At 48.2% G+C, this 12,500-nt stretch overlaps 1 protein-coding gene across 1 annotated transcript in view; it reads right to left on the bottom strand.

The window, feature by feature from the left end:
- Window positions 1–12,500, bottom strand: part of LOC143275075 (homeobox protein cut-like 1) — a 136,415-nt gene that overhangs the window by 83,293 nt on the left and 40,622 nt on the right. The window contains exons 3-4 of the mRNA XM_076579140.1: window positions 10,777–10,903; window positions 8,904–9,041 (exon numbers count right to left, since the gene is read on the bottom strand). Of these exons, the coding sequence (XP_076435255.1) occupies window positions 8,904–9,041; window positions 10,777–10,903 (265 nt within the window). The remainder of the gene's footprint in view (window positions 1–8,903; window positions 9,042–10,776; window positions 10,904–12,500) is intronic.

Here is a 12,500-nt window from a genome sequence, read left to right on the forward strand (position 1 = left end):
GAAAAGGAGAGACAGACAGACAGAGACAGAGAAAGACAGAGAGAGGGGGGAGGGAGAGAGAGAGAAAGACAGAGAGGGAGAGACAGAGAGAGGGAGGGAGAGAGAGGCAGAGACAGAGACACTGACAGTGACACAGAGAGACAAAGAGAGAAATCGGGGTGGGTGGTGGGGGGGGGGGGAGGGGAGAAATACACAGAGAGAGACAGAGAGTTACTGAAAGTGAGATACAGAATTAATAAATGAATCTTAATTGTTTAGAGATCTACACATAATCATAACCTTAATACCACGACATAAAGAACATCAAAATGTTCGCATTAAACTGCGTTCTAAGTATGTATCATATTCACACACTTACATGCACATGCACACACACAGTCACACGCAATTATTCGTATGCCAACACGCGTGCACAAACACTCACACAAACGGACACACACACACACACATAACATACGCACGCGCGCGCGCGACTTTAAAGAATGAACTCACACACTGCATATCATGAAACTGCATGAATCAGATGACGGTCCTGCGTGTCTGGATGCGTAAGTGTGTGTGTGTGTGTGTGTGTGTGTGTGTGTGTATGCGTGAGAGAGAGACAGACAGACAGAAGACAGACAGACTGACAGACAGAGGCAGAAAGAAAGAAAGACAGGCAAACAGGCAAGCAAAATCAAAGAGATGTCGAAATAATGAGAGACAGAGAAACAATAAGAAAATTTAAAAAGCCAACCGAAGATGAAAGGATGCGCAGAAGCGATTTAGCGTTATGAAAATAAACAAATAAATAATAAACAAAAACATATTTTGATATTTTGAAGCCAGACGATGCTTTCCCCCTAGAACATCAATGTTATCATTTATCTCGGATTGCAACCCCCCCTGCCCCTCGCCGCCCCCTCCGCCCCGGCCCCCCACCCACCCCTAACCCCCTCTTGCCCCCCAACTCCCACCCCCTAAATGATGTTACTGACCCCGATCATGAAAAGAAAACCAACATAGCCACCAAGAATCAGCGAGAAAGATAGAGACAGGCAGACAGACAGGCAGACAAAGCCGTGGTGGATTAGGCAGACAGAGTGAGAGTCATACCGGACCACACACACACACACACACACACACACACACACATACACACACACACAGAGAGAAATAGGTGGGGAGAGAGAGTGACAGATTGAGACAGACAGACAGACAAACATACAGACAGACAAACAAAAGACAGAGACCGACACAGACACAGACTGAGATAAGCAAGTCTGAGAGCAAGCAATTAGCCACAACTGCAGCACACGCACACACACACACACACACACACACACACACACACACACACACACACACACCCATAACAGACCCGTCTCTCTCTCTCAGATCGAAGATGGCTGATCAAATTACTCACTCACCTAAGCGGCCTTACCCCCGCTCCATCGCCGACAACACAAAGCTGTCTGGCTCAAAACATTAACTCCCCCCCCCCCCCCCACGCCCCCCCTCCCCCTCCCCGACACCCTCCCTCCCCTACACCCCTGTCTTCGAAGCATCCTCATCCCCTCACCTCAACCCCCCCCCCCCCCACCTCCCCTCCACTACCTTTTGGAAAAATCAATGTTCTTCCAGCAGTGTCAAAGCAAAGCGATGCCGGCTCCAGTGATGTGAAGTCTCCTCCTCCCCCTCCTCCTCCTCTTCTTCTTCTTCACTTGGAACACTGCAATTTCTTGGGCGTCACTTGTTCTAGCTTTCCCCAATCGATCGCCTATATAGTCACAGCCTCTTGTGTGTGTGTGTGTGTGTGTGTGTGTGTGTGTGTGTGTGTGTGTGTGTGTGTGTGTGCGTGTGAGAGAGGAGAGGGTGGCTTGCACTGGGGAGTGTTGACGGAGCGGAGGAAGAGGGGAAGGGCGCGTGGGTGTGTTGTATGTGTTTACACAGACACACAGACACAAAACACACACAATCATTTTTATATACTCTCTCTCTCTCTCTCTCTCTCCTCCCGAATGCTCTATAACATTTTTTTTTTTTAAGTAACATAGTAACAATCGAGATGATGTCTTAAAGATGATCCGTTCTATATCTCTTTTAACAGAACGTAATTTTTTCTTCATCCAGTTTATACCCCCTGTGTGTTTATATATATATATATATATATATATATATATATATATATATATATATATATATATAATAGAAAATAAAATAAAAAACACGGGCGCAGAAAAGCCGAAGGAGAACTCAAGACCCCAAAGCATACACACACACCTGAGATACCATTCATCAGAGACTGGACCTAAACAGACGGGACAGTGGCGCTTCTTCATAGCTGCACTACATGCCAGAGAGAATGATGGGGCAGTGAGTAAGCAAGTCACCCCCTCCATACCGCAATACGGGGGGGGGCGGGAGGCGGGGGGATGGGGGTGGGGGGGACTGGCATCTGTGTGCAATGCGGGGGGGGAGCGGGGTAAGAGGGGAGAGAATGGCATCTGTGTCCACTCTCCTGCAACGAGTCAGTTCTCGTCAATTCAGTCATCATCATTCATAAGGACCAGGTTTTCAGGCTGTTGGCTGCGAGTACGCATGAGACAAAACAACATGGCAAGAACTCAACCAGAGAGGGAGGGAGAGGGAGAGACAGAGACAGAAACGGAGACAGATTTCTTCTCTGTGTGTGAAATTCAGACTGCTCCCCCAGGGCAGAGAGCGCCGTTACAGTGAGAGCGCCACCTTTTTCTGCCTGCAAGTTGGATTTGTTTTCCTATCAAAAAGGATTTTTCTTCGCAGTTTTGCCAGGGACAACCCCTTTGTCGCCGTGGGTTCTTTTACGTGTACTAAGTGCATGCCGCACCTCCGTTTATTGTCTCATCTGAATGACTAGCGTCAGGACCACCGCTCATGGTCTTACGGAGGGAGAAAAACCACTGTCAAGTGCGCTCAGATTCTCTCGCTTCCTATAGTTATCAATCCTGGGGTATCCACCCATGTTTGGGCGACAACTGTCAACACCTTACAGTGACGTCAGACAGGCAGTGGCGCACGTTCAACTCGGCCCTTACCTTGCACTGTTCTTTGCAGAGAAATCCGTAATGACCGGAAAGTAACAGCACACCACAATAGAATACAATACAATACAATACTTAGCAACAGGTTTAATTTCAGCTTTAGTTTCCCAAGGAGGCGTCACTGCATTCGGACAAACCCGTATACGCTACACCACGTCTGTGCCAGCCAGATGCCTGATCAGCAGAGTAACCCCTCGCGCTTAGTCAGGCATTTGAGTGCATGCATGTATTTGTGTACAGGTCTGTCAGAGTCGAATTTCTTCTGCAGAATTTGTTCCACAGGACAACACTTTTACTGCCACGGTTTCTTGTTTCAGTGTGCCCAAGTGCGTGCTGCACACGGGACCTCGGTTTGTAGTCCCACCCCAATGACAACAGGACGCTCAGTTTGATTTTTCCAGTCAAACTTGAGAGAAAGGGGAAGAGCGGGATTCGAACCAAGACCCTCACGGACTCTGTATTGGCAGACAAGCGTCTGAACCATTCTGCCAACCTCCTCCTTAAATAGCGGATGTAAAAGAACCCACAACGAAAGGGCTGTCCATGGCAAAGTTCTGTAAAAAATATATATTTGACTTTAATAGTCAAACAAACATACCTACAGAAAGAAAAGAAGAAGAAAGTGGCACTGCACTATGGCAACATGCTCTCCCCGAGGAGTGCAGTCACACAGACCGAGAAATCTGATGGGACGAAAATTTATACAACATAGCACAACCACAACACAATCCTACACAGAAGGAAAACAATCTAATATAATCATTTCGTGTTAACCCTCGTTTCCTGTGTGATCTCATGAGTGATGCATACCCAGTCATTTTTAATCCAAACGTTAGCGGCCTGTCTGTGTCGACTTAGAACTAGATGCTCCCGTGTGTCGTTGGACGCACGAGGCAGTCAAGGCGCTCCGTACTCCACGGTCCCCAAGCCTGTTCGCTGGTGTCACCCTGTCGACTGTGAATAAGTCTTGAGGTCTCTTCTCTCTCTCTCTCCACTGTTTGCCGCCACTTCATTCAAGCAGCACAGTTTTAGTTCTCCATCTTTCCATCCATCCCTTTTCTAGAACTCACCCCCCCCCGCCCCCCAAACCCCACCCACGTTTTGTCAGCCGCGCGCGTGGGCACACGCACGCACATACACACATACCCACGCACGCACACATGGCATTATCATGCACACATACACACTAGCGCGCGCGCAAACAAACACTCAGACACACACACTCAAACACACACACGCGCGCGCGCGCTCGCCAGTGAGTGTACCATGTCCGCTGTTTTGGAACAGAAACGAAACAATTACTGCTGTGTTCCGTGACGGGGGAAGTGGGAGGGTGGGGGTGGAGGCTGGGGGGAGGGGGGGCGGGAAGGACCCACAGTGTTCAATGCCAGTCCGAAAGGGCAAACCACCACCATCACCACCTCCATCTCCTACACCACCATTCTCTTTCCAGAATGTCAAAGACCACCAACCAAACGATATCATCCTGTTTTAACCCCTTTTCCCCACCACCCACCCCACCTACAGGAATAACCAGTCCCACCTCTTCTGAACCCACCCCCCACCCCCCAATCCCACAACACCAGACACAAGCCACACTTACCACCCCCCTACCCCCCCATACCCATCCCTCCCCTTCCGCACCTTCTCCAGCTCACACACACACACACACACACACACACACACACTGTTGAATTGTTCAATATAAGCGATCAGGCGACACGTGCGAAGCAGCCTGTGCATGCTCTCCTCCCACTCCCTCCCAAACACACACACACACACTCACACACGCGTGCGCGCGCACGCACACGCACACACACACACACACACACACACACCACACCACCACCACCACCACCACCACACCACCAACAACAACAACAACAACAACAACAACAACAATAACAACAACAATGACAACGAAACAAAAAAACGCCGGGGCCAATTCACAAATGAGGGGCAGATCTCTTCTGATCGTGACACTTCACCCCACCCACCCCAGCCTCCCAACCCCCTCCCCCACCCCTTCCCCACAACCCATCCCAACCCTCGCCACCGCCACCGCCCTCACCACTGCAGCAACAAGTTGCAATGTCGGCAGCACAGCTGCCATTGAGAGACAGAGATGGGAATCGAGGCCAGCCATTCACGAGGACTTCAAGAGTCGGCGCTGATTGGCTAAAGGGAGGGCGCGTGTGGGGTGTGTGTGTGTTGGGGGGGGGGTGCGGGAGGGGGGACAGAGTCGCCCCTGATTGGTTGATGTGGGGTGATGACGGAGTAGGGGGGGGGGGAGAGGGGCAGGGGGGGGATGATGATGCTTGTGGTGACTTCGATATGGGGGCAGACAGGGCATCAGGCCGTCCGATGCGGTGACATTCCGAACATGTCCCCCCCCCCTCCTCCTCCCCCCTCTCCTCGACCTTCCCTATCCTAACCCCCTCCCTCTCACACAAAACCAAGCCTTCCCGACTGGATCTGTTCTGGGGAAGTTTACATCTTGATATCAGACTAGCCCTTTTCTTTTCTATTGGATCTGTTCGGGCGAAGTTGACACCTTGATATCAGACAAGTCCTGGGTATGTTATGGGGAGGCTTACACCTTGATATCAGACACGTCCTGGATATGTAATGGGGAGGTTTACACCTTAATATCAGACCAGTCCTGGATATGTTATGGGGAGGTTTACACGAGACCAGTCCTGGATATGTTATGCGGAAGTTTACACCTTGATATCAGACCAGTCCTGGATATGTTATGGGGAGGTCTACACCTTGATATCAGACACGTCCTGGATATGTTATGGGAAGGTTTACACCTTGACATCAGACCAGTCCTAGATATGTTATGGGGAGGTTTACACCTTGATATCAGACCAGTCCTAGATATGTTATGGGGAGGATTACACCTTGATATCAGACTAGTCCTGGATATGTAATGGGTTGGTTTACACCTTGATATCAGACCAGTCCTGGATATGTTATGGGGAGGATTACACCTTGATATCAGACTAGTCCTGGATATGTAATGGGTTGGTTTACACCTTGATATCAGACCAGTCCTGGATATGTTATGGGGAGGATTACACCTTGATATCAGACAAGTCCTGGATATGTTATGGGGAGGCTTACACCTTGATATCAGACACGTCCTGGATATGTTATGGGGAGGTTTACACCTTAATATCAGACCAGTCCTGGATATGTTATGGGGAGGTTTACACCTTGATATCAGACAAGTCCTGGATATGTTATGGGGAGGCTTACACCTTGATATCAGACACGTCCTGGATATGTTATGGGGAGGTTTACACCTTAATATCAGACCAGTCCTGGATATGTTATGGGAAGGATTACACCTTGATATCAGACAAGTCCTGGATATGTTATGGGGAGGTTTACACCTTGATATCAGACCAGTCCTGGATATGTTATGGGAGGTTTACACCTTGATATCAGACCAGTCCTAGATATGTTATGGGAAGGTTTACACCTTGATATCAGACTAGTCCTTTTCTTTTCTTTCTTGACTGAGTCGTGTTTTCGAATATGACATTTCTGTTGTGCAAGAAATGTATGTATGACAGTGAGTCGTGTCCGACTTAGATCATCAGGACAGCGGTGGAGGCTGTCCCAACTATCTGGGCAAGAATTTGATTATATAGTGTGGAGAGTGTCTTGCCCAAGTTACATCCCCACTCTCTCACCAAGAAGATTTTAGGACAGTCGGCGCTGGGATGATCCCCTGACGCTAACTAGCCCCCAAGGCAGCAGCAGCACAAAGAGCCAATTCAATCTCGCCTCCTAGTTTGAGAGTCACAGTCCTTCACAAAAAGACTAAGCTGTAAACGACATCCCACTGCAGTGGAGAAACCACTGATCATACGGCTCTCACTATGCTCTTGGCTGAACTGTAAGCTCATGTCAATGGATTGGCCAATGATCTGTTAGAATTTCTCCTCTCCCCTCTGTTCCCCCTCCTCCACCACCTTACCCTCCATTCTTCTAAATTTTCTTCTTCTTCTTCGTGTTTTTCTTCTATTAGGCCAATTACTTTGGTGATAATAAATTTAATCTCATGTTAATACTGATATTAGCATTATTTTACTATATTATGTACTGTTTGTTTATTTGTTTTATTTCATTATTACATTACTTACTGTTTATGCATGTTATTTCATACAAGTCATAATATGGTTCATCTGCCGTCATGATAAAATTGAAGTGCAACGTTGTGAGCACAGTATAAGCTTTAAGCTTGTTGATGCTCTTTTGTCATTCAATGCATTGTAATCATGTGTATTGTTGAATAATTAAAGTTTATTTAAACCAAGCTCATGTCCAGAAATAAGCAGCATTCAACAATCGTATTTTGGTATATGACCTTTCTGTTGTCCAACAAAATAAGCAACATTCAACAATCCTTCCTGATACGACAACGCCAGTCACTATGACCAAGAAACTGAAATGCTGGAGTGGAAAAGCAGCGACATCAATTATTGAATTCACCAACTGAGCAAAATGTGGAGCAGCAAGAAATCCCCCCCCCCCCCCCCCCCCCCACAAGGCCACACAACCACAAGAGAGAAGAAGAAGAAAATATGTACGACTCTGACACCAAGTACCAGCGTAAGATCCTTGGCATCAAATGGGCATTATTTTAGTTTAAATGAAGAGGTCACGGAAAGATCCCATCGGCTGCTAGTGTCAACCATCATCTGCAATTCGCGCGCCTCCTAGCTGGGACATGATTGAAGGTTGCCCGCAACAAAAACTGCTTGCCAAGTTTTGAATTGGACATTTTCTCAATCTCCAAATAGCTCTCTCTCTCTCTCTCTCTCTCTCTCTCTCTCCCACCACCTCTCCACTTTTCTCTCTCCCACCCTCCTTACTTGTCTCTTATCTCCCCCTCCCTTCCTCCCTCGCTCTCTCTCACTCCATCCCTCCCTCCCTCTCTTTCCCCTTTCCTTCCTCCCCCCCCTCTCTCTTTCTCCCTCCACCCCTCTTCCCTCTCTCTCTCTCACCGCCTCCACGTCCCTCTCTCTCTCTCCCCCTCTCTCTCTCTCTCTCACCGCCTCCACGTCCCTCTCTCTCCCCCTCTCTCTCTCTCTCTCACCGCCTCCACGTCCCTCTCTCTCTCTCCCCCTCTCTCTCTCTCTCTCACCGCCTCTCCACGTTTCTCTCTCCCACCCTCCTTACTTCTCTTCTCTCTCCCTCCCCCCCTCTCTCTCTCTCTTTCTCCCTCCACCCCTCTTCCCTCTCTCTCTCTCACCGCCTCCACGTCCCTCTCTCTCTCTCTCCCCCCTCTCTCTCTCTCTCACCGCCTCTCCACGTTTCTCTCTCCCACCCTCCTTACTTCTCTTCTCTCCCCCTCCCCCCCTCTCTCTCTCTCTTTCTCCCTCCACCCCTCTTCCCTCTCTCTCTCTCACCGCCTCCACGTCCCTCTCTCTCCCCCTCTCTCTCTCTCTCTCACCGCCTCCACGTCCCTCTCTCTCTCTCTCTCTCTCTCACCGCCTCCACGTCCCTCTCTCTCCCCCTCTCTCTCTCTCTCTCACCGCCTCCACGTCCCTCTCTCTCTCTCTCTCTCTCACCGCCTCTCCACGTTTCTCTCTCCCACCCTCCTTACTTCTCTTCTCTCCCCCTCCCCCCCCTCTCTCTCTCTCTTTCTCCCTCCACCCCTCTTCCCTCTCTCTCTCTCACCGCCTCCACGTCCCTCTCTCTCTCTCTCTCTCTCTCTCTCTCTCCCTCTATCTATCTATCTCTTTCTCTCTCCCCATCTGTACCATACCACTGGACACACATACTCACAGACTCACTCACTGACGCACTCACTCACTCACTGACCTTGGTTCTTGACCTCGGCGAACTCGTGGTTGTAATCCTCCAGCGTCTCCCTCAGCTGCTTGTTGGCGATCTCCAAGTCAGACACTCGCTGGGCCCGCTTCTGGAACTGGACCGCTTGCTCCAGAGCTCCCGCAGGGTCTGCCCGGAATCACAATGTCATAGTCAAAATAGTTTGATAATATATGTATGTATGTATATATATATATATACATATCTCTGTGTGTGTGTGTGTGTGTGTGTGTGTGTGTGTGTGTGTGTGTGTGTGTGTGTGTGTGAATACGCTGCTCATCGCTCAACCTATGCCAGTCCCAGGCCCGAGTGCAAAACGACGAGGGTTGAAAAAAAAACACGCACTGTCGCAGTCACACACACACACACACACACACACACACACACACACACACACACACACACATTACCGAGATTCGAACCAAGGACCCTCAAATTGAAAGTCTAAAGCTTTAACCGCTCGGCTAATGCGCCTGTCATTAAACTTTCAATCTGAGGTCCCAGGTTCGAATCTGTCCCGGTAACGGCGCCTGGTGGGTACAGAGTGAAGATTTTTCCGATCTCCCAGGTCAACATAATTATGTATAGATCTGCTGGTACCTGGACATTCTTCATGTTTATACGCAAGCAGAAGATCAAGTAGGCACGTTAAAGATCCTTGTAACCCCTGTCAGCGTTCGGTGGGTTATGGAAACAAGAACGTATACAGCATGCACACCGCCAAAAACGGGAACATGGCTGCCTACATGGCGGGATAAATAAACAAAACGATCGTACACGTAAAGCGTTACCTGTCTGTATGAGTGTGATCGTGTGCGTGACTGAAACCTGGTTGAATGACACGGGAAACGAATGATGAGCGCCCGACGGCAGCTGTCAGTCGGCTCTACCAGGGCAGGCAACCTGTTGTGCATTTTAATGTTTGTATTGCGCTCGGTGCTTGCTCTCAGACCGAGGATAGGCGCCATAATATAAGTGTCCGCAGCATGTAATTCTTTATCATCATTCTCGAAATTGTCAGTGTATTCTTGATGTTGTCTGTGTATTTTTGATGTTGTCTATGTATTCTTGATGTTGTCTGTGTATTCCTGATGTTGTCCGTATTTCCTTGATGCTGTCCGTGTATTCTTTTAAGTTGTCTGTGTATTTTTATATGTGTATTCGTGACGTTGTACGTGTATTCTTAATGCTGTCAGTGTATTATTGATGGGTGGTGTCTGTGAATTCCTGAAGTTTTTTTTTTTGTTGCTGTTTGTGGTTTTTTGTTTTGTTTTGTTTTCTGGGGGCTCGGGGTGGGAGGGGCGGGGTTGTACAGTATTGATGCTGCCCGTGTATTCTTGATGTCATCTGTCTATTCTCGATGTTGTCCGTATTTTCCTGATGTTGTCGTGTATTCATTAAGCTGTCTGCGTATAATGATATAATCTTGATGTTGTATGTGTATTCTTGAGGTTGTCTGTACTCTAGATGTTGTCCGTATAATATGAAACAATCAAATGGCTTTTTCATGATTAAAGAGGCTATGCCAGTCTTGAATAAAAAGCTCATTTGTGTTTGCACATTTCTTCTGTCTTTGCCGTTATGTGCACATGCCAAACGATCGGTATAAGGACAGGCCCGGCGCTTCCTTTTTGAGAAAGCGTCTGGGTGACGCTTCCTTTTTGAGAAAGCGTCTGGGTTTGTTCCAATGTGCCTTTTATTTACCTAGTGTGTGCTAGCTGAATCGGCAGCGTAAGAAGCACTGCCTTGAAGTTGTGTACCTTGTGTATGGAGAGAGTTACCACTCTTTACTATTTCTTCAATCAGTTAGCTACGTTTCTTTTTTTTTTTTTCTTCTTTTTTTTTTTCTTTTTTTTTTTAATACCTGGCGCGTCCACCAGACGTTTGTAGAGGGCGAGGAAAGCGCCCTCCGCCGCCTTGCTTCTCTTGGAGAGCGAGTCCACCTCCCCTTGGAAGCTCTTCACCAGGGGAGACACCAACTGCCGGACATCCTGCAACACACACCCACACCGTCACCCTCTCTGCAACACGCAGCTGTCACCCTTCTCCTTGCAACACGCAACTGTCAACCTCCTCCATGCCACATGCAACTGTTGCCGTCCTCCATGCCACACGCAACTGTCGCCCTCCTCCGTGCCACACGCAACTGTCACCCTCCTCCATGCCACACGCAACTGTCACCCTCCTCCATGCCACATGCAACTGTTGCCCTCCGAGCAACATGTAACTGTGACCTTCCTCCCCACAACACACAACTCTCTCTCTCTCTCTCTCTCTCTCTCTCTCTTCTTCTTCTTCTTCTTCTCTCTGTCACTCTCTCTGTCACACACACACACTCTCTCTCTCTCTCTCTCTCTCTCTCTCCTTCTTCTTCTTCTCCTCCTGCTCCCACCCTCCCACTAACCCTTCTCCTCCTCTTCTTCTTTGTCCATCGTTTCACGTGCGGTTTTTTTTTTTGTTTTTTGTTTTTTGTTTTTGTTTTTGTTTTTTTTTTTTTCAGACTGCATGTTGCATGCATCGATGTGTGCGTGTTTATGTCAGCATGACAGCTAAATTTGCTGATTCTCTCTCTCTCTCTCTCTCTCTCTCTCTCTCTCTCTCTCTCTCTCTCTCTCTCTCTCTCTCTCTCTCTCTCTCTCACATGATCTGCCTGAAGAACAGCTTGTGGCTCGATACGTTGTCTCTTTTATCCCATGCAAGTCGACTTAAACCAAGATTCTTTTAGACTACCCTCTCTCTCTCTCTCTCTCTCTCTCTCTCTCTCTCTCTCTCTCTCTCTCTCTCTCCCCCCCCCCCGGCCCCCCCCCCCCCCCCCCAACGGTGCGCTCCTAGGCTGCCACAGGGGTTATATATTATATGATTATATAACTTGCTTACAAAGCAGCTGACAGAAGAAAAAACATCGGTGTATATATGAATAAGTAGACAGGATAGACGTATACACTCACAGATACAAACATAAGCATATATGTAAGCACGCACGAACTCAGGTAAAGCGTGCACCCCCCCCGCCCCCCACGCCCCCTAACCCCCCACCCCCACCCCCCACCCCCCACCCCCCCCCCACACACACACACATCGATTGATTGGTAAACATATCTAAAGAGAGAGAGACAGGCAGAAATAGAGAGAGGCGGTAGACAGACACTGGCAGACAGACAGACAGATAGACAGACAGACGTGTAGAAAACCCGAAGCAATCAGGCAAGCGAACAGATTAAAAAAAAATAATAATAACCTGTAATTAGTTGATTGAATAATGGAAAAACCAAATACGTTAACAGCCAGCATAATTATAACGACACACAGTCAATTGTCAGGTGAATTACCTTGTATCAGCCGGTGGCTTTAAAACACAGCTAAACCAACTTTCAGACTGACTGTGATTTGTGTTTTGCGAAACACTTCCCGAGAATTTTTTTTTTTTTTTTTAATTTTTTTTTTTTTTTTTTTAATCACCAACTTACAACAAACGATAAATTATCTTCAACCAATTATTCACAAAACGTGTTAAAACGGCTATACGACCCCCCCCCACCGCCAATATCCATCACCGATCCTCTGCACAGGGAAAGTGCTGCAAATTAT

This window comes from Babylonia areolata, chromosome 29 (genome assembly GCF_041734735.1).
Source record: "Babylonia areolata isolate BAREFJ2019XMU chromosome 29, ASM4173473v1, whole genome shotgun sequence".
In the NCBI taxonomy this organism is placed as follows: domain Eukaryota; kingdom Metazoa; phylum Mollusca; class Gastropoda; order Neogastropoda; family Buccinidae; genus Babylonia; species Babylonia areolata.